The sequence below is a fragment of the Oncorhynchus mykiss genome, chromosome 9 (assembly GCF_013265735.2).
Source record: "Oncorhynchus mykiss isolate Arlee chromosome 9, USDA_OmykA_1.1, whole genome shotgun sequence".
NCBI lineage: Eukaryota > Metazoa > Chordata > Actinopteri > Salmoniformes > Salmonidae > Oncorhynchus > Oncorhynchus mykiss.
The window spans coordinates 55,891,275-55,913,368 of NC_048573.1; the positions used below are offsets into that span (position 1 = coordinate 55,891,275).

At 44.7% G+C, this 22,094-nt stretch overlaps 1 protein-coding gene across 8 annotated transcripts in view; it reads right to left on the reverse strand.

Annotated features, from left to right (window-relative positions):
• Window positions 1-22,094, reverse strand: part of LOC110531211 (ankyrin repeat and SAM domain-containing protein 1A) — a 107,057-nt gene that overhangs the window by 41,668 nt on the left and 43,295 nt on the right. For 6 of the 8 annotated variants that reach the window (XM_036988374.1, XM_036988376.1, XM_036988375.1 and 3 more), the window contains 10 exons: window positions 21,769-22,065; window positions 20,733-20,808; window positions 20,478-20,579; window positions 20,249-20,335; window positions 19,916-20,085; window positions 16,184-16,246; window positions 15,695-15,821; window positions 14,639-14,685; window positions 13,274-13,391; window positions 6,023-6,546 (listed from right to left, as the gene is read on the reverse strand). In XM_036988374.1, the coding sequence (XP_036844269.1) occupies window positions 6,023-6,546; window positions 13,274-13,391; window positions 14,639-14,685; window positions 15,695-15,821; window positions 16,184-16,246; window positions 19,916-20,085; window positions 20,249-20,335; window positions 20,478-20,579; window positions 20,733-20,808; window positions 21,769-22,065 (1,611 nt within the window). Of the gene's footprint in view, window positions 1-6,022; window positions 6,547-10,401; window positions 10,608-13,273; window positions 13,392-14,638; window positions 14,686-15,694; window positions 15,822-16,183; window positions 16,247-19,915; window positions 20,086-20,248; window positions 20,336-20,477; window positions 20,580-20,732; window positions 20,809-21,768; window positions 22,066-22,094 lie in introns of those variants that run through there. The other 2 variants (XM_036988372.1, XM_036988378.1) reach the window with 2 other exon arrangements.

The window sequence follows — 22,094 nt, forward strand, 5'->3', positions numbered from 1 at the left end:
TTAGGATGCTCTCGATGATGCAGCTGTAGAACCTTTTGAGGGTCTGAGGACCCATGCCAAATCTGTTCAGTCTCCCGAGGGGAAATACGTTTTGTCGTGCCCTCTTCACGACTGTCTTGGTGTGTTTAGACCATTCTAGTTTGTTGGTGATGTGGACAGAAAGGAACTTGAAGCTCTCAACCTATTCTACTACAGCTCCGTCAATGAGAATGGGGGTGTGCTAGGTCCTCCTTTTCCCTTTCTGATCAGGCCGACCACTGTCATCTGCAAACTTAATGATGGTGTTGGAGTCATGTCTGGCCATGCAGTCGTGGGTGAACAGGGAGTACAGGAGGGGACTGAGCACTCAACCCTGAGGGGCTCCAGTGTTGAGGATCAGCGTGGCAGATGTGTTGCTACCTACCCTCACCACCTGGGGAGGCCCATCAGAAAGTCCAGGATCCAGTTGCAGAGGGAGGTGTTTAGTCCCAGGATCTTTAGCTGCTCTGTGACTAGATCCTGCCACAGGCAAGGGAACACTAGTCTCCAAGTGGATAACCCTCTTCTTTCATTTGCTGCTTAGGTTCAACTCCTACATTACGCAACCCGATCCATTGAGGCTATTCTCATTGACGGACATTTAAGGAGAGCAGTGTAACGAGATTTCAATTTACACAAAATGTTCAGTTTACATTACATCCTTGCCTTACCTTTTTGTTGTGCTTGGCAACGTGACATTCTTATTAAGCTCAGTCAAATCAGATCTAAATATCTAACTGTAGAATAGACAGACTGTATAATAAAGATGAGCCGACCAGGAAATAACATCTGCAGGAGTATAGCTGGTGCTGCTCTGATCAGTAGTGACTTAATCCACAGGCAGCCTCTAGGAAAGGCCGAATCCCATCTTCCAGCTCCAGGACTTCATAAGGTGAGGTGTTCAATCAAACTGTGGGTGATTACAGTGTACAGAGTCGGAACTGGCTCCTGTGTCACTCATAATGTAGGCTAGTCCCAGTAGCTACAGTATCATCAGGAGGGTATAAAGTATCCTCATATTGCTGAACGTTTCAGCAGGGGAACTAAAGATTCAAGTCGGCAAGCTGTTCCAGTCTGGTGACCCCATTACCCACTTGGGACTGAATGCTCTACAACAGAGAGAAGAACCACACTGATAATACTAACACTGTGCCTGCAGGAGGGGACTGGAATGACAGAGCACTTTGAAGTAATGGGACAAAGTTAATTATGTGCAACTTCTAATGAACTGCATCTATTTAGAAGGTGAATGCCCTTGACGACAGCTGCGACACAGACGTATTCATGAAGTTCACAGCATAACATTTGACCAGTAGCTTCATGAAAGTAATTTAACTGGTGAATGAATACATATAATATGTCTTACAGTTGTACAAACAGAATGTTATGACTGGAGTCTCGATACAAAAGTGAAACAATCCTCCCTTCCTCTCTCTCCCACTGTCAGAGTGTTATAGACTGGTAGTTCTTCCAATTACATTGAAAGAACTACAGGACAAAATACAAAGCCTCCAACCCCAAAAGGTCTGTGGTGTTGATAGTAGGGATGCACAATATATCGGTAAGCATATCGGAATCAGCCGATTTTAGCTAAAAAAGGCAACATTGGCAAAAAAATATATAGCGTTACACGTGAAACACAGCATTCCTAACCTAGCCCACAATGTCTGCCGTGTGGATCGAGCAGTCAACAAATCGAGCAAATCAAATCATTTGAAAGAGTAATAAAATTTCAGCGAGACAACTCAAAGGCGAAATCCATTAAAGCCAAGATAATAGGATTCATTGCCCTTGACAATCAACCGTTCTCTGTCGTGGGTGATGTTGGCTTTTGCCGACTGGTCGAGCACCGGCACACACTACCAAGTAGGCGCTGTTTTTCAGATGTTGCCCTACCGGAGTTACACAGTATTTTTGAAACTCACATCCATGAGCTAACGTTACTTGCTATGGGCGTCACTGCTATTAGCTTCACGACTGACATTTGGACCAGTGATGTCAACCCCATGAGCATTATTAGTCTGACAGCACAGTGGGTCGATGAGGATTTCGTACTGAGGAAAGCCGCATTGCATGCTCAAGAATGTGCTGGTTCTCTCATAACGCTGCAGCTATTTCAATGGCATTTGAGAACATGTTTGAAACTTGTAAACATGAACACTCCCAGCTCCATTCGAACAACTGACTGGAGGAATAAGCTCAACTGCGTCTGCAGCAGACGTGATACCCTGTCATGGCATTGAAACGCCTGCTCAACAAAAATGTCAACACAGACCGTTGGGTTAACTTGGAAATGTACTCTACTAGAGACTGTGAACAAGCGATTTGGTGGCATTCTCTCTGAGCCTCAACTGTGTCGCCACCATTCTCGATGCTAGGTACAAGGACCGCTACTTCGATGCAGACAAGAAACAGGGTTTATCCTGTTTGAGACTGAACAAATGAACATTGAAACAGCACAGCAAGTAGGTGAAAGAAATAGGTTTTGATTATGTTTTACTGGGGACATATGTAAATGCCAACAAAATAAGTTTTCGGTCAGGATGTGTAGTGTATGTGTGTTTTTCAACTATTTAACTGTACTAGAATGCTTAAAAGGCTGCTCAAATTTTAAATATGGGTTATGGGTATCAGCCAAAAATGTAATATCGGTGTATCCCTAGTTGATGGTATCCAAATTTAACTAAAATATACAGACCACAAATTCCAATTGGCTGTACTTAAACTCTTTAACATCATCCTCAGCTCTGGCTGATCACCCAAATCCCAAAAAGCGGAGAGAAATTTGACCATGAAATCAACAGCAACCTTGGGAAAATCCTCTGCATTATCATTAACAGCAGACACCTACATTTCCTGAGCAAATGTCAAATTGACTTTAACACATTTCTCTATTGCAGACCACATATTTCACCCTGCACACCCTAATTAACAAACAAACGCAGTCGTCTCATGCTTTGTTGATTTCAAAAAAGCTTTTGACTCTATTTGGAATAAGGATGTGCTATATACATTAATGGAAAGTGGTGCTGAAGAAAAACCTTAAATCCATGTATACAAATAAAATGCATATTTCATTGCTCAGTGTCGTGGGGTAAGACAGGGATGCAGCTTGAGCCGCAGCCTCTTCAACATTCAGTATATATCAACAAATTGGCAAGGGCACTAGAACAGTCTGCCGGCACCCAGCCTCACCCAAACTAGAATCTGAGGTCAAATGTCTACTGTTAGCTGAAGATCTGGTGCTTTCATCTCCAAACAAGGAGGGCCTAGATTAGCACGTTGATCTTCTCCAAAGATTCTGTCCGATCTGGGCCCTGACAGTGAATCTCAGTAAGACAAAATGAATGCTGTTCCAAAAAAGGTCCAGTTGCCAGGACAACAAATACAAATTCCACCTAAACACCCGTTGCCCTAGAGAACACAAAAAACTATTGGCCTAAACATCAGCACCACAGGTAACTTCCACAAAGCTGTGAACAATCTGAGAGACAAGGCAAGAAGGGCCTATGCCATCAAAAGGATCTAGGATTAGGATCTGGCAAAAAAAATACTTACAGAATAAGTTATAGAACCCATTGCGCTCGACAGTTGTGAGGTCTGGAGACCGCTCAACAACCAAGAATTCACAAAATGGGACAAACACCAAACTGAGACTCTACATGTGGAATTCTGGAAAAACATTCTCTGTGTACAACATAAAACACCAAATAATGAATGCAGAGCAGAATTGGGATGATACCAGCTAATTATCAAAATCCAGAAAAGACAATCACCTAAAAGATCAGATGAACCTGGAGAAGAGTTCCATCAGCAAGCTGGTCCTGGGGCTCTGTTCACAAACAAACACACCCCACAGATCCCCAGGACAGCAACACAATTAGACCCAACCAAATCATGAGAAAACTAAGATATGTTGGAAAGAACTAAACAAAAAACAAAGCAAACTGGAATGCTATTTGGCCCTAAACAAAGAGTACACAGTGTCAGAATAACTGACCACTGTGACTGACACAAAATTAAGGAAAGCTTTGACTTATCTCCCATATCTATTGGATGGAATACGACAGATGGAATACGACAGATGGAATACGACAGATGGGATACCACAGATGGGATACCACAGATGGGATACCACAGATGGGATACCACAGATGGGATACCACAGAGTGGTATTTGTTTTCCCTTTTGTACTTCAACTATTTGCACATTGTTACAACCCTGCACATAGACAATAATATAACATTTGAAATGTCTATTATTTTAAAACGTTTCACTGTTAATTTGATTGTTTATTATCTATTCCACTTGCTTCAGCAATATATTTCCCATGCCAATAAATTGTATATAAATAAATACATTCCCTTTGCATTGAATGTAATAGCCTTTTGTAGATAAAATAGCTGAGTGTGTTGAGGAGAGGCATCAATGGCTCAAATAAACAGGCTATTGAGATAATGATCTGTGGTTCAGTTCCCTGAGTGGTGGTGCGTGTCACACTCACGGACTGTCCATCCACTTCCTCTCTACAGCTGTCATCACAACTATACTACTGGGGCTGAGTCTGAGCTGTGTGTCTGAAATTGGTCAAAAGTATTACACTATATAGGGAATAAAGTGCTAACTTGGATACAGCTATAGCCTAGCTCTTGTTGTCATTCCTCTCAGCTGAGGTGAAGGTGGGGCACAAAAGGTTCTACTCTGGGTTGATTATCAATTATTTTGGCTGATGGAACAAAAATACAATTCTCTCCTGCTCCACCACCCCTCTTGGAGAGGTCAGAGAGAGGGGTCATCTAAAAGCATACTTCTGTGTAGGACACAAGGTCGGTAACACAGGCAGGCTCTGCTCTGGCCACCTGCATGCTAACCACAGAGACGAGAAACCAGGATATCGACCCCCAACTTTCCCGTTATCACGGCTCTCAGTGCCTGTTGGTATAGGGTTGTGTAAAGGTACACCGACTGACCGCAGAGCAACGCGATCTGGTCACTGTGGAGAGCCTGTTACTTGAGCCCCTGGCTGACTCCCTCTGCTCGGCATCACAAATGCATCATGGCTGATTCTGACACAGATATAATAGGGGAATCGAGTCATGTGGAGTCATTACACCGCCAGTTCGCAGACAAAGGATGTAAATAGTGGAAGATTTAAAGTTGATTTAACAATCCATGCAGATTGCATCTCAAAATACCATAATGGTGCAGTTACACGCGTACACAACGCTGCGGATAACGCTTATTCCAAATGGCTCTATTTTAGAATACTGAATGAAAAGTGTGTGTGTTCAAGGCAACCCTAAAAACAGTTGCCCATCTCCAGGGGGGCCCAGATTAGGTTGGAGTGTAACACCATGGCAACCTGAGGAGGCGGGGTCAGTCCTAAAGGGAGGATAGAGCTGCAACTCAATGACCTTCTCCTCCGCTCTCCTCGTCTCACTTTCCAACTCTTTGTCTAGGCCTATCTATCCTGTTACTTTTTCAGATCCTCCTCACTTTTTAGCCCCATCTTTCCGTCACTTCTAATCTCTCTCCTCTCCCTGGCTCTTTATTATTTGTTATCTCAGACAGGGTATTTCAGTTCTGAATGGCTGGCTATATACACTTTTGAATATTATCTTCTCACTGCAGTGATAGAGCGGGTTTGGCTTCTATTTCAGCAGGGTTAATACATAGTTTAGGGGCAGAAAAACGGCAGATATGAATGAGAAAACTTGGCTAAAGAGAGGGGTGTGTGTGGATCTCACTCATGCAGGCCTAATGTTCCCGAGTCTCTCAGCTCCATGATGTCATTCTACTCTACAGGTTAACCCCTCAATAACTAGACTATAGCCCTCCTCATGGAGCTGTTATGTGACCATGTAGTGTCCTTTCACCTGTAACACTATATGGTGATGGTATAGAAGTCATCCATGAGAACTCACCCAGGTGAGTGTATAAACTATGAATACAGAACACCATATTATAACATAAGTCCAACAGAACAGTGAAGCAAACGTCTTACCTCGTCCCATTCAGAGGCGAAAGAGGGCGACTTCTCCAGCCGCTTCTTGGTTGCGCTGCAGTTGGAGACGGACTCACTCCGGCTGCCCAGCCCTCCTTCCTCCTCGCTAGGCGGCGATACCAGCAGGTCCGAGTCCGACTTGGAGAGGCTGCGGGCCAGCTTCAGGTCCCCAGGGGGACGCATCCTGCCAGCAGGCACAGCCCCAGACCCAAAGTCCCTCATCCTGTCTCTGTCTCTGTCCCTGGGCACCCCCTTAGACACTGTGGCATAGATGGCTTTGGGGTCACAGTCTGTCAGGATGGCAGCCATGTTGATGTTTGGAGGAGGCAGAGGCGGAGCTTCTGTTTTGGTGGGTACCGTTGGAGCTGGCGCCGGCTGTTGGCCTTGGCTGGACTGTGTCAGTACCACACCTGGCAGCCTGCTGAGGGGCTCCACCTGACAGTCAAAGACAGGCGAGGAGCCGTGCAAGAGGCCTGTGAACACTTCAGGTACTGCAACTAGGTCCTGGCCGAGTAGGGAGTTATCTGTAGAGATGAGACCAGGAGAGTTAGGAGGGGAGACTAAAGAGCAGGGAGTAATGAGTAAGGAGTAGTGAGTCAAGGCAGGCAGGAGGCTGGACTGAGACTGAAGGTAGATATCTAGCAGGACTAATAACAACGTCCCCACAGTCCCAGAAACAGATCTGTGATTGTTTGAGCATGAGAGATAAGGAGAGACGGACCTACAGAATGCTGTCCGAAGCACTGGAAGACAGATAATTCCAATCCCAGCTTGCAACCATCTCTCTGGATGTTTGGAGGTTTGTTACATTACACAATTCTCTGCCAGTTTTTTCCCACTCTTCCATCCCTGCCTGTCTCTGTGTGTGTCTCACTCCCTTTGAGATAACCAGCAGCAGCCCCTGTTTGAGGTCAAGTTCCACAGAAATGATACAGCACTGAGGAATCCTCACAGGAAATCAGCAAAGGAAGAAACCGGATGGGAGCAAGACAACAAGCATTCTGCAGAATCTGTGCGCACGCACACACACACACACAGACACAGACACAGACACAGACACACACACAGACACACACACACAGACACAGACACACAGACACACAGACACACACACACAGACACACACACACGGACACAGACACAGACAGAAACACAAGAACAAACAGGAACTTACTTCTTCTGCGTCGAGCTATAGCATGAAAACAATCCCTGCTTACAGATCCTGTACAGCCAATCCAATTGAAAACAATACGCTTTTCCCCTCACAACAACAGGCCCTCTTTCTCTCCCCCTCGAAGGAGACACTGACACCCAAGCCTGTTTTTCCACCATCAAATCGACCACCGGATGAGAGTTGAGCCAGGTTGTGCCTCTGTTCCCCTTCTGCCTGTCAAGCTCCCCCTCTGTCCCTCCCTTCTTGTACTTCTCCCTGAGCCGGAGCTGTGTAAACCAAAGCTACGTAGAGCTGTAGCTGTGTGAGCTCTTTGCCTGCCTGTCCCAACTCACTAGCCGCTGACTGCATCTCTGGGACTGTAATTCTGGGATCACTCCATCCAGTCTGACTCTCAGCCACCATCCTGATAATCAGGCTTCTGACACATGGTTAATGTGTGTGTGTGTTGGAAATTGGGTAGGGGGGCTGTTATGTCGTGCTGCCCTGTGTGTGTGTCCTCATTGCCAATTCCGGTGAGAGGGTCGTGGTGTTTGGTGACAGGGAAACTGGGACAGTGTCAGTGACGTCACAGCGGGGCAGTGGCCCCTTCAGTGTGTTTTAGTTTGTCCTTCGGAGCAAAAGACAGCTACAAAAAGACTGCAGTTACTCCAAGCATTCTAATGAAGCTCTCTCTCAACAGGACATACAGTGCCTTGCGAAAGTATTCGGCCCCCTTGAACTTTGCGACCTTTTGCCACATTTCAGGCTTCAAACATAAAGATATAAAACTGTATTTTTTTGTGAAGAATCAACAACAAGTGGGACACAATCATGAAGTGGAACGACATTTATTGGATATTTCAAACTTTTTTAACAAATCAAAAACTGAAAAATTGGGCGTGCAAAATTATTCAGCCCCCTTAAGTTAATACTTTGTAGCGCCACCTTTTGCTGCGATTACAGCTGTAAGTCGCTTGGGGTATGTCTCTATCAGTTTTGCACATCGAGAGACTGACATTTTTTCCCATTCCTTCTTGCAAAACAGCTCGAGCTCAGTGAGGTTGGATGGAGAGCATTTGTGAACAGCAGTTTTCAGTTCTTTCCACAGATTCTCGATTGGATTCAGGTCTGGACTTTGACTTGGCCATTCTAACACCTGGATATGTTTATTTTTGAACCATTCCATTGTAGATTTTGCTTTATGTTTTGGATCATTGTCTTGTTGGAAGACAAATCTCCGTCCCAGTCTCAGGTCTTTTGCAGACTCTTTTGCAGACAGTAGATCTCTGCAGTTCATCCAGAGTGATCATGGGCCTCTTGGCTGCATCTCTGATCAGTCTTCTCCTTGTATGAGCTGAAAGTTTAGAGGGACGGCCAGGTCTTGGTAGATTTGCAGTGGTCTGATACTCCTTCCATTTCAATATTATCGCTTGCACAGTGCTCCTTGGGATGTTTAAAGCTTGGGAAATCTTTTTGTATCCAAATCCGGCTTTAAACTTCTTCACAACAGTATCTCGGACCTGACTGGTGTGTTCCTTGTTCTTCATGATGCTCTCTGCGCTTTTAACGGACCTCTGAGACTATCACAGTGCAGGTGCATTTATACGGAGACTTGATTACGCACAGGTGGATTGTATTTATCATTAGTCATTTAGGTCAACATTGGATCATTCAGAGATCCTCACTGAACTTCTGGAGAGAGTTTGCTGCACTGAAAGTAAAGGGGCTGAATAATTTTGCACGCCCAATTTTTCAGTTTTTGATTTGTTAAAAAAGTTTGAAATATCCAATAAATGTCGTTCCACTTCATGATTGTGTCCCACTTGTTGTTGATTCTTCACAAAAAAATACAGTTTTATATCTTTATGTTTGAAGCCTGAAATGTGGCAAAAGGTCGCAAAGTTCAAGGGGGCCGAATACTTTCGCAAGGCACTGTAGTGTTTCCAACACCATTCAGTCATTCAAACAGCTCTCAAAACAATACATTCAACTCTAAAAAGAGTTACGTTAGAGATGAATATCTGTCCAGGTGAAATAGTAATCGTTACTCCACCCTGTATGTCAGCTTGGTAGTGATGAATACAGTTCAACTAGGAGCTGGTACACTTTGCTCTATGCACTGTTTAGCTTACAGGCCGTTTACAGTGAGGCAGAGTACCAACGCCCTGTGCCCAGTACCAACGCCCTGTGCCCAGTACCAACGCCCTGTGCCCATCTACGCTCAGCTGCCTACTACTCAATTTGGAAAGATATGTGCGTGTGTGTGTATAAACATATGGAGAGACCACAGCCAAACACCCACCCTGTCCTTGGCAGCTGGAGAGTGTGAATGACTAATGAGCGAATCACTATGGCTCCCTTCAACAATCCCCTAGTGTGTTCAACCGACAGGACCCAGACTACAACACCCATGATCCAACGGTCCGACCGGGGCTGGAAACATTGAGATACTCAGTAACCCAATGAGAGACATATGGATATTTACACTGCTTTTATGGAGGGATGAGGTCACTGGTGAGAGAACACACACGTGTGTGTGTGTGTGTGTGTGTGTGTGTTTCATTTGGTGGCCTTGTGAGCAGTGATGTCATGTTAATTATACAGTTACTGTTGCATTGATGTCACAGAGAGACAGTATGTATTTATTTATTTACAGCCCCTGGGGAAATTGTTTTTCTGTACTCAGAGTGGAGAGCATTTTTAGCTCTGTATGTCTTGTGTTAGAATGACATTTAAAACTACAGGCGCAAAACTATTGAGATTCTGACCTCATTCTTAATTGACGTTATACGTTAGTGGGGAACCTGTGTATATGTGATAGAAACTGAGAATGTAATGGACATTGTTGATGTTAAACTGACATACATTGATTAGTCTGTTTGGGTGCTCGAGAACATCCCAATTCTAGTCATTCACTATTGGCCAAGTGCAAGGCCAGGATGGGCAGTGTGCTCCACTCTCCACAGGTCCCACAGCAGGCAGAAACCACTAAACACAGCTGTGGTTCTCACTACAGTCAAGCTAGCAAACAGATATGCACTGAGAATTTAGCAGGCTATCTAGTGACGCTAGCCTCTCCTGTGTGAGTTCACTCTGGCCAAGGCCACATAACCTGATAGTCATAAGATATGTCTATGGCAGATAACTTTATCACTTTTCAGTATGTGAAATCTCTTCTACACCCAATTGACTGTGCGTGAGAGTAGGGCACTGTGATGTTAGATACCTGTGAAACAGGAGGCATGTGGAATCTGTTGGGCATCCTCTGTGATTCCTTCCTCCTGAGGAAGACAGTGTGTGTGTGACAGGTGCTCTGCCTGCTCTCTGCTGCTGCTGACAAGGCATGTCTCCATCACACACACAGCCTCGATGGGGGAGAGATGTGAAGGGGCGGGGGTTAAGAGTAGCAGGGAGTGTGAGCAGGGCCCTAATCCCAATCCCTGAGAGGCAGCTGCTTTCAGATGGTAATGGAGAGGGACTGGGCATACCGGTTTATATTAGAGTCCCCAAACAGCACACATCTCTATCACAGACACCGCCCACATCTCGATCACAGACACAGTCCACATCTCTAACACAGACACAGTCCCCAAACAGCACACATCTCTATCACAGACACAGTCCCCAAACAGCACACATCTCTATCACAGACACAGTCCCCAAACAGCACACATCTCTATCACAGACACAGTCTCCAAACAGCACACATCTCTATCACAGACACAGTCCCCAAACAGCACACATCTATCACAGACACAGCATGCTTAGCTATGTGTCGCTATGTGTCTGTGTTAGCATGATTATGCCCTGCTTGGATATGCATGAGCCTGCTATGGTGTTCGTATGAGAGAACGGGCAAACGCAGCAAGATAAACAAAGAACTAGACAGCAAGATGGAAGAGGATAAGATAAAGATTGTCCAATCTCCAACCAATGCATAAAGTGTACAACGTTGCATTTCTAGTAGTGTAAGTAGGCTGGAGGTTCTTAGATAATAATACAGTGTATGGTCAAATCTGACCAAGAATTCTCTTCCATGTAACAAACCAGATTAGTTTTCTTCAGCTGGCTTGGCAGAGAATGTCAATTCAGCCTGATCTAAACAAGCCTAATCCAGGCCCAGAGCTGCTGGGCCTCTGGAATGCCAATCATACACTCCCAGGCAGCACTAATCCAACCCTAGCAATCTCACTCTGCAGTCAGATGCTAATGCATTTCTTACATTATAGTTACAGCGACATGCACGGGTTATGTTCGGCCAAGTCTGGCATGTTTCTCAAGCAAATGTCCTGTCTCCTTTGGCTCCTCGGAGTCAGAGAAGAGCACAGAGCTGCTCGTGACCCAGTAGCTGTAACTAGAGTATAGCAGTGAGACATCTGGGACCATGGGGATAGAAGGATGTTGGATTGGAGCACATTTAACAAATCTGATCTAACAATAAGGATGTTTGTCAAATCCATCATGATTTTTGTATTGTAACAGGCCCGCAATGTGTTTTCGCTGCATAAGATTGAGAAGTTGTCCCTTTTCAGGTTTAGAAGAAGTGACTGCTAAATGGTAACTTGTGTTCGTATAAACTGATAGCCTAGCGAAATCAGTGGTGGTAGTCAAAGTCGTTTTTAAATGTAATGCAGTAGATTTGTGAAAATAACATGAACATGTATTGGGGTTGACATCCATACAGCATTATCCTCCAATTTTTACCTCAACATAGTGTGAAATACACATATAAACAACAGCCTAAATGTAGGATAATTTTGCTGGGGGGCAATGAGGACATTCGGGATCTTTCCCCAACGGCATCTTTCCTCCACACGTTTCCATGGCATTTCCAATTTTTTCCAGCACTGAGCAAATTTCAGGTCTGCTGAGCGCAAACTTGAACATTGTGAAAATTCTGTGCAACTTCTGGCGCGCTTTTATTGTGAACACTTAGGCTGTACCTGCTTTGAGTTACAGTTATAACAGTAGGCTACTGTGGCTATTTGATCATAACGTAGGCCTATCATAGCGGCCCACTATCAAAAATAATGGAGAAAATGTATCCCATAACATTTTAACATGGAAATAGCTGTTCTATCATTCAGTCTACAGTAGCAGCCAATGTGTGGTGTTTAATGTAGGCCTACATTCTGTGAGACTTATGCAGGGTTTGACATTAAGCTGTTTATCCACTTGTCATTCAGACAAGGAGGTGACTGAAAATGTGTTGATTTATGCAAGAAAACACTTTACAAAATAAAGTTCATTATTATTACGCTACCATTATTACAGAGAACCAGACAAATTGCTACCCTCTGCCTATTGGCTACTTAGCCTATTCAAGCTTGTCTCAAAATACAACACTGCCCCTTTAAGACTGAAAAATAAATGCTCTTTACCTGACTCACTTTTCAAAGATGGCTAGAAATGACATGTTTGGTGGTCTTGTAGGAAGCAACCACTCCCCATTGGTGTGATATAACTAGGCTAAACACACACTTACTAGCAAAGAATATGAACAAATGTTCACACGTGGCTACATGCAGCTCTCGCTTTGATCTCAAAACAAACATCTACTCACCACCACTTATGGTGTAAACACGGTCCAGTTCAAAGGAATGGCACAGATCCATATATGGCAATGGTCTATTTGCATAAAGGTATACTGCAGCTCTGATCGGTTAAGCCGCACTGGTCTGTATAGTATGGGCTGAGTCTTGCCTGTCAATGCAATAGAATCCTACTCCGGTGCCTACAAGAAAATCTCTTGCATAGTTAGTTTTGCATACTAAGTCTTGCATAGTCAGTTTTGTTTCAGTTTGTTGCATTGAAGTTGGCTTATATTGGCAATTCCCACAATAGAGGGACACGTTGATAGTGTTAACTAAAGGGGAAAATTAGAAAATTAAGTGAAGTTCAATCTCGTGCTTCTCTGCAGGCTGATATTTCTTCTGCTTGGCAGTACCGTGGGAGCTGTGTGCCCACGCACACGCACAGCTTAGAGGGAACATTGCCCTTTACTGCATCTATGGTCAATGTGGAGCTTAGAAACAAGCACATCTCTCCCACCTGGGACTGCCATCCAGTAGGTAGAGCATGTAGAGGGTGGAACTCACCGCCAGTGGAGCGGAGTCCCGTCCGTCCAGGCCCAACCACAGAAGGTCCGGGGAGCTTCAGAGTGTTGTCCGTCTCGCCTGGTGGTCTGAGGTCACTAGGGGCAGTGGGCTTCTGCTGCTGGAGGAGACCAGGGGAGAGATGAGCACACTAACAGCTGTCAATCCCAACTAAAACCACCATCACAGCATAGCAGACGATTAGCACAGCCCGAAATAGCCCCACACTATGATATTAAATTAAGAAAGCATCCCAGTGATTGCTTCCACGTTGCCGTGCATCATCATTCCTAATATGGATGATAGCCTCAGATGGCTGGCTGCTGATTAGAACACAGATTAGCTGATTAGAACACAGAGGACACCAGCCATTCAGCCAGCCATTCAACCAGCAAGCCAGTCAGCCACACAGAGACTTGTTGAGAAAAAAAAATGAGGCAGCAAAGGTACAGTTGCTCCAAATAAGAAAAAAAACTGATTTGAGATGAAGTTATGGGAGGACGGGGGAGAGCAACGCAAATAAAAACCCTGTGGCAGCTAACTGTATAATAAAAAGGCAGTATAAATAGATATGATAGGATAATAAATAGAAAAGACAGCTTTATAGGGCCCTCCAGTTACATTCGATGAGACGGGGATAGGAGAAGGGGAATTAAAAGAGATGGAGAGGAAAGCGAGGCGGAGAGGGAGGAGAGGAGTGAGGGGAGAGGCTGTAACTCTCCAGGAGTCCCGGTGGCCAGGGTTGGCTACTAAACAGAGACACAGACTGACAGAGGACCTCAGTCAGGGAGACGTATTTCCTGATGAAGTACCTGTATGTAAGATATTCATCCTCGCAGGATGGAGCAGTACCATGGTGGAAAAAGAAATGTTATGGGGAAAAGGTCAGACGCCATGGTTAGATTTCATGTCAAAGCAGAACGTGGAGGAGCCCAGGGACCTTTATTTAGGTCTTTGTCCATGTCTTTCTCTGTGTAAGCAGTGTGTGACACAGGAGAAAAGATCATTATCATAATTATGAATTGGAAATGTGTTTTTTGCATATCCTACTCTCCCTGAGACACCCTTAGAGTGTGGGGTCACGGCCACATTATCAATCAGGGTTAAGTGCCTTGCTTAAGGGCACATCGGCAGATTTTTCCTATTAATGCCTTTTCTGTTACTGGCCCAATGCTCCAACTGCTAGGCTACCTGGTGCCCTGATATGTAGCTACTAGAGGTAAATAACATCTTATTCATCACACAGCGTTCCAGAGCATAGGTGAGTCAGATGACAGGCAGCATGGCAGCCATGGTGAGATGAGGGGAGAGATGGAGGGATGAGGGGAGGGATGAGATGGAGGGATGAGATGGAGATGCAGGTCATACCTGAGGTAGGAGACTGTTGGAAGACTGTTTGACTGTAGTGTTCCCTTCTGGGGAGGCAGGATAGACAGCAGTTAGTTAGGTCATCATGAGTACGGTAGTACAATTATCATATTTCATTTCTATTCAATGTATTCAATCTCAAGACTGCCAGGGATGATATTATGCAAAGTGAATAGGAAAGGGAAGTATATTAAAGCTCATGTTTTATGCACATGGTATTGTGGGTAGTATTGGAGACAATGGCCAGACAGACACTCAGACAGACACTCAGACAGACACTTTTAAAACAGAAAGAAGAGCAGACAATTAAGCAGCCAGCAAAGATGAGCCTTCCTCAAACCAACCCATTAAACATCTTAACAACATAACAGAGGAACGCAAGTCAAGGGCTGGACATCTAGTCATTCATCAAAATAAAAGGGGAAGTGATTACATCAGCAATCAGGCTCTCCACATTCATTTCTATGACACTGTTTAGTGACACACAATTCATTTATTAGGAATGTGACAGAACAGAAAGCCTGGGGGACGGTTTAAAAACATTCATATCAACAGACAGGGACTCCAATGTGCTGTTAATTAAATCCCATTTAATCCAATGAAACGCACTGTCATTCAAAAGCCAAAGCTAAGGAATGAGTCCTCTGATACAGCTATGACCATCCTGAGTAGGATATCACACATTAGCATATTCCAAGCTCTCTCCTACTGATGCTGTTGAGGTTAAACCTGAGCTGTATTTGGGTAAAGGGTTACAACCAGACAGAGTGGAAGCAGGAGGGGTTTAGGGAGCGGTTGGAAAACTGACCCCTTCTCCATTCCATCCCTGGTGTAATGCTGCTAGGAATGAGGGGTGACACTTTGCAAAGCACCAGGGAGGGGGGATGTGGGTGGAGTGGGGGAGAGGTTGCAAGTGCTCCTTATTCTTCAGGCTGAGGGAGCAGTGTTTTATCACACATCATATTCCATCAATTAGGAATCATGAAGGGATTTGAATATCATCCTTGATCCAATCCAAATCACTTTCTACACCCCTTGTCCTGTCTAAGTGTGTACCTTTCTGGGATGGGGGGTCCAGTGCGGACTGGGGGACTTTGGTCTGGGCGGACAGCAGCAGTTCATACGTGTGATCCTCCTCCTCAGTCTCCCCCCTCTCATCGATGCTGCTGTTAGTGAATAGGGCCTGTGAGGGAGAGATGGGAGACAGGGTCAGCACAGTACAGAACACCCATACCACCTCTGTTAGGCTTGTGCAGCATTAATCTCAGACTGTCCTGTGATGCTGAGGACTCACACAGTGAGATAAATCACAGTGCCCTCTCATGGTTGTACTAGACCTTACGGTCATCCACACAGTCCTTAGCTCGTTCCTTACACACAAAACTAGCAGGAACTAATTGATTGCTTTGGCCAAAAGTAATGGAAAGGGGGATACCTAGTCAGTTGCACAACTGAATGCCTTCGACCGAATGAGTCTTCCGCATTTAACCCAACCATTACAACAATGTCCATCAAAACAGAGCGTTAATGACCATAGATTCTGACCTCTGAGCTAAGCTCCTCTACATGGCCTGGGGCAGGTTGGGATTGGTGAGCCAGCCGGTCTTTCTGTAATTGACAAACAGAGAACGAAATCACTGACTGTGCTCAGACATTAGCTTGACACATATCATGAAGTACTGTAGAAGGTCGGTTGAACTGGAGCATTGAAATCAAACAAAGATTTTTGCTTTAACACTAGAAAAGCTGAGAGCGTGTCATGTGGACGCAAAACTAATGTACTTTTCTAATTATACATTTTAGTCATGTCCTCCCCCCGCCCACGTACTTTTCCTAAGTAAGTCTAGATAACACACTGTAATTATTTTCATCTTGATATCACAAGCAGAATTGGTTTTATAAGCCGTTTTAAGAGGACGTTGGTTTTTTATGTCTACCCTCATTCAATGGCACTACACTCACCGGACAGTTTATTGGGTACACCCATCTAGTACCGGGTCGGACACCCCTTTACCTCCATGCAGCCGTGATGGCATCACGCAGTTGCTGCAGATTGGACAGCGGTACATTCAAGCTGTGAACAGCCTGTTCCATCTCATCCCAAAGAGGCTCTAGTGGGTTGAGGTCTGGGGTCTGCATTGGCCACTCAAGTAAACTAAACTCGCTGTGATGTTCCAGGTGATGTTTTTCCACTCCTCAATTGTCCAGTGTTAGTGATCACATGCCCACCGGAGCCGCTTCTTCTTGTTTTTAGCTGATAGGAGTGGAACCCAGTGTGGTCGTCTGCTGCAATAACCCATCCGTGACCAGGACCTACGAGATGTGCATTCTAAGATACTGTTCTGCACACCACTGTTCTACTGCACAGCTATTTGTCTGTGGTCAGCCTGTTAGCTTGCACCATTCTTGCCATTCTTGGACTTCTCCCATCAACAAGCTGTATTTTTGTTTGTCGAGGCCATTTCTGAGATTCTGGATCCGGCACGCCTGGACTCGACGATCATACCACGCTCAAAGTCGTTAAGGTCACTTGTTTTTCCCATTCAAATGTTCAATCGAACAGTAACTGAACGCCTCGATGCCTGTCTGCCTGATTTATATAGCAAGCCACGGCCATGTTACTCACTTTCTGTAGAAGCGATACACTGGCCGGTGAGTGTACAGTGCCTTGCGAAAGTATTCGGCCCCCTTGAACTTTGCGACCTTTTGCCACATTTCAGGCTTCAAACATAAAGATATAAAACTGTATTTTTTTGTGAAGAATCAACAACAAGTGGGACACAATCATGAAGTGGAACGACATTTATTGGATATTTCAAACTTTTTTAACAAATCAAAAACTGAAAAATTGGGTGTGCAAAATTATTCAGCCCCTTTACTTTCAGTGCAGTAAACTCTCTCCAGAAGTTCAGTGAGGATCTCTGAATGATCCAATATTGACCTAAATGACTAATGATGATAAATACAATCCACCCGTGTGTAATCAAGTCTCTGTATAAATGCACCTGCACTGTGATAGTCTCAGAGGTCCGTTAAAAGCGCAGAAAGCATCATGAAGAACATGAAGAACAAGGACCAAGCCGGATTTGGATACAAAAAGATTTCCCAAGCTTTAAACATCCCAAGGAGCACTGTGCAAGCGATAATATTGAAATGGAAGGAGTATCAGACCACTGCAAATCTACCAAGACCTGGCCGTCCCTCTAAACGTTCAGCTCATACAAGGAGAAGACTGATCAGAGATGCAGCCAAGAGGCCCATGATCACTCTGGATGAACTGCAGAGATCTACAGCTGAGGTGGGAGACTCTGTCCATAGGACAACAATCAGTCGTATATTGCACAAATCTGGCCTTTATGGAAGAGTGGCAAGAAGAAAGCCATTTCTTAAAGATATCCATAAAAAGTGTCGTTTAAAGTTTGCCACAAGCCACCTGGGAGACACACCAAACATGTGGAAGAAGGTTCTCTGGTCAGATGAAACCAAAATTGAACTTTTTGGCAACAATGCAAAACGTTATGTTTGGCGTAAAAGCAACACAGCTGAACACACCATCCCCACTGTCAAACATGGTGGTGGCAGCATCATGGTTTGGGCCTGCTTTTCTTCAGCAGGGACAGGGAAGATGGTTAAAATTGATGGGAAGATGGATGGAGCCAAATACAGGACCATTCTGGAAGAAAACCTGATGGAGTCTGCAAAAGACCTGAGACTGGGACGAAGATTTGTCTTCCAACAAGACAATGATCCAAAACATAAAGCAAAATCTACAATGGAATGGTTCAAAAATAAACATATCCAGGTGTTAGAATGGCCAAGTCAAAGTCCAGACCTGAATCCAATCGAGAATCTGTGGAAAGAACTGAAAACTGCTGTTCACAAATGCTCTCCATCCAACCTCACTGAGCTCCAGCTGTTTTGCAAGGAGGAATGGGAAAAAATGTCAGTCTCTCGATGTGCAAAACTGATAGAGACATACCCCAAGCGACTTACAGCTGTAATCGCAGCAAAAGGTGGCGCTACAAAGTATTAACTTAAGGGGGCTGAATAATTTTGCACGCCCAATTTTTCATTTTTTGATTTGTTAAAAAAGTTTGAAATATCCAATAAATGTCGTTCCACTTCATGATTGTGTCCCACTTGTTGTTGATTCTTCACAAAAAAATACAGTTTTATATCTTTATGTTTGAAGCCTGAAATGTGGCAAAAGGTCGCAAAGTTCAAGGGGGCCGAATACTTTCGCAAGGCACTGTATATCGAAAATAATTTCACACATATAACTAGCTTAAGAGTTAGCTTAAAACAAGATTACATTGACAATAGTCTGATGGGTGAGAATAGTATCAATATATGAAGAATCTGATGAACAGGGCAGTTTAACGGAGCGCCAAAAAGTGACTTTTTCAAACTTCTACAGGGTCACAAGCAGGTAAGACGTTTTGATGTCTAGCAGATTCTGCAGTTTCCAAATCACTCTTAGAAATGAACCCTTGAGCTCTATTATTTCAAATTATACACGGGGTAGTTTGGCTCCTGGTTGCTGATTGGTTGAAAGCTGTGGTATATCAGCAATATACCACAGGGGGTTGCGGTACATGGCCAATTTACCACGGCTAAAGGCTGCATCCAGGCACTCCGCGTTGCACTGTACCTAAGAACAGCCATTAGCTGTGGTATATTGGCCACATACCACACCCCCGCGGGCCTTTTTGGCAGAATGATGGCGATTCCATAAACTCCCTACATGCACTCGCAACACTCAAAGTACAGTAATATATTTAAACTCAAAAGATGCCATTCTGTTCTTTTGAAATGCATTTTCTTAGTTTCATAAATGGTCCTTAACAAATTAATAACGATTTTTTTTATTTAATGGATTTTAACACTTGAATTGTGGTGTTTTAGTGGTTTTCATTTGTACACATAGCCTACAGTTACATAAACTAATGAAAATGCTACTGTGTACTTTGAAATACATTTTCTTTCGTAGTGTAATGTTACCTAAGACCTTCATAAACACAACCAAATTATTATATGAAATGTATTTATTAGACTGTTAGAATGTTGACGTCCAAAAGACTCGTCATTGTCCCAGGCTTTTCTAGTGATAAAGAGATATGCTGTCATAATTTCTAAATCCAGTCCACTCAACAACAATTAAATGCAGAGAACTATTGCCCTCTAGTGGAGAACAAATATTTTAGATGCCCAGCCACGCAAACTTCTTGAGTCACATGTTGTGTGTTTCTGTGGTGGAAGGCAGAGTTCCAGACCAACCTTTCCAGCTTCACTGTCAGGCCGTCCAGAGTCCCTGTCGGAGGACTTCCCGCTAGCCAGGCTGTCTAGAGAGTGACAGGAGGTGGCCTCAAACAGAGCCTCATACGGGCTCTCTTCCTCAGGCCCCGGGGCCAGCCCCGAGAGCAGTGCACTCACCACCTCCATCTCACCTACAACACACACATTTTAACACACATATTGATACTCGTACAAATACAGGTGGCAATGCACAGCATCACACAGGTAGAGAGCCTTGGCTGGTGGTTACGTGTTAACACCATATCCTCTAACGGCTCACTTCCCTTTAGGTTTTCTGTATTAGATACGACATACCTTTTTTCCTCGGACTAGGGCTCTCATTAGGTGGAGGGAGAGGGGGAGGAGGCAAGTCCAAAACAGGGGGATTTCCTGACATATGACCTGCAGAGAGATAAAGAAGAAAAGGTCATTCAAATAATATCATTAGTCAGAAAAAACATTTTTGGGAAATCAGTTTGTGGTTAAGGTAAGGTCATCTTTCTTTATAATCCCATAGGGAACCATTTATGTCTGTTTTTCTTACCCAGAATTAGAGCTGCTATCTGCCGGCTCGTCTGAGAGGGCATCTCTCTGACAGTGTCCAGCGCAGTCAGGCCCTTGTTGTCCACCATGTTGACATTAACCCCTGGAGCAGGACGGGGAAGAGACACAGAGGACAGAGCAGGGGATTAGGGGAAGAGAGAGAGACGAGCAGGGGGTTATATCTGCATTATTCAGCGGGTAGAAACGAGTTGTATCTTATAAGCATGTTGACTAAATGGAGACGTCAGTGTCTGACCTTCCCTCAGAAGTTTCTGCACCACATCGGTTTTCCCAAAGAGTGCCGCTTCATGGAGGGCACTGCCCTTCTCCGTCTGCAGAGAGACAACAAACAGACCATAATCAAAACAATGCTGTGGCTGTGCAATAACAAAACCTGACATCAGAGTAGACTCCAGGTCAGCAACATACAGAACAGCAGAGGTCAGATCTCTAACCCGAACCCTCCCTGCTGAGAGGAACAGATGAAGACCTGCTATCTAGCCCGCCACTAAGCTTTGATTCTGATTCCTCTCATCTTGGTCAGCTAGGGCATACAGCTTAAAGCTAAACCAGCAGGATACTTCCTGAACACACAGGACAGGTTTGATCAGCGTGAAATAGAAGTTTGGCTTTGGTTATTTATCCGCTAGCGGACACCACCCCGGTGGGTGTGTTTTGCTGTGGCGAATTATTTGGTTGAGGAATCAAACTAGATTATTTTCCAGCTCGCTGCGCCATGCTAATGGAAACCGCAGGACGCAAGACCTGAAGGATTCTTGGTGGCCCAGACCTGCTACAGAGCAGAGATGAGGGAAGTGGAGGTAGGACACGACTGATGGATGGCACAGTCTGGTATAAGAAGAGAAGAGGGCCAGAAGCCCCCTTAAACAGTAAAATATTGATGGGAAACTCTGTTACGGAGGAATGTAAATGCTGGATTATGTTGTGTTGTTGTATATTTGAATTATGTATTGTATTGATTGTTGCTGCCTTCTTGGCCAGGTCTCCCTTGAGAAAGAGACTCTGGGTCTCAGTGTGCTTTTCCTGGTTAAATAAAAGTTAAATAAAATAAAACACTGGTTCTTTAGTCTAAATAAAGAGCTCAAGAGGTTTGAGTCAAGAGCCTATGAGTTTGTAGGCCTAAATGCTGCAATGGTGTGTCCACAACATAACATTATGGACACATTCAGTCTCTATATATCCACATAACTACGCTCTCACAACAACACACTGAACCTGATCATTGAACAGGCAGGAGAGACAACAGACCCAGTGTTCTCTTCGGTCCTCACCTCATAGTTGATGTCCATGCCAGCGTCCAGCAGCACCTCCACCACGGCCAGGTGTCCGTTGCGTGAGGCCAGGTGCAGCGGCGTGTGTTTCTTGGTGTTGCAGCTGAGCAGGTTGGGGTGGGCGGTGAGCAGCAGCTTGACCACCTCCAGCCGGCCGTAGAGCGCCGCCAGGTCCAGCGGCGTCTCAAACTTGTTGTTCCTCATGGTGGGGTCGGTCAGCTCCTCTAGCAGCAGACGCACCACCTGGGTGTGGCCGTACTGGGCGGCACAGTGGAGAGGGGTCTCGTTGTCGTTGTTCTGTTGGAGGGGGGAGGAAGGGGGACCAG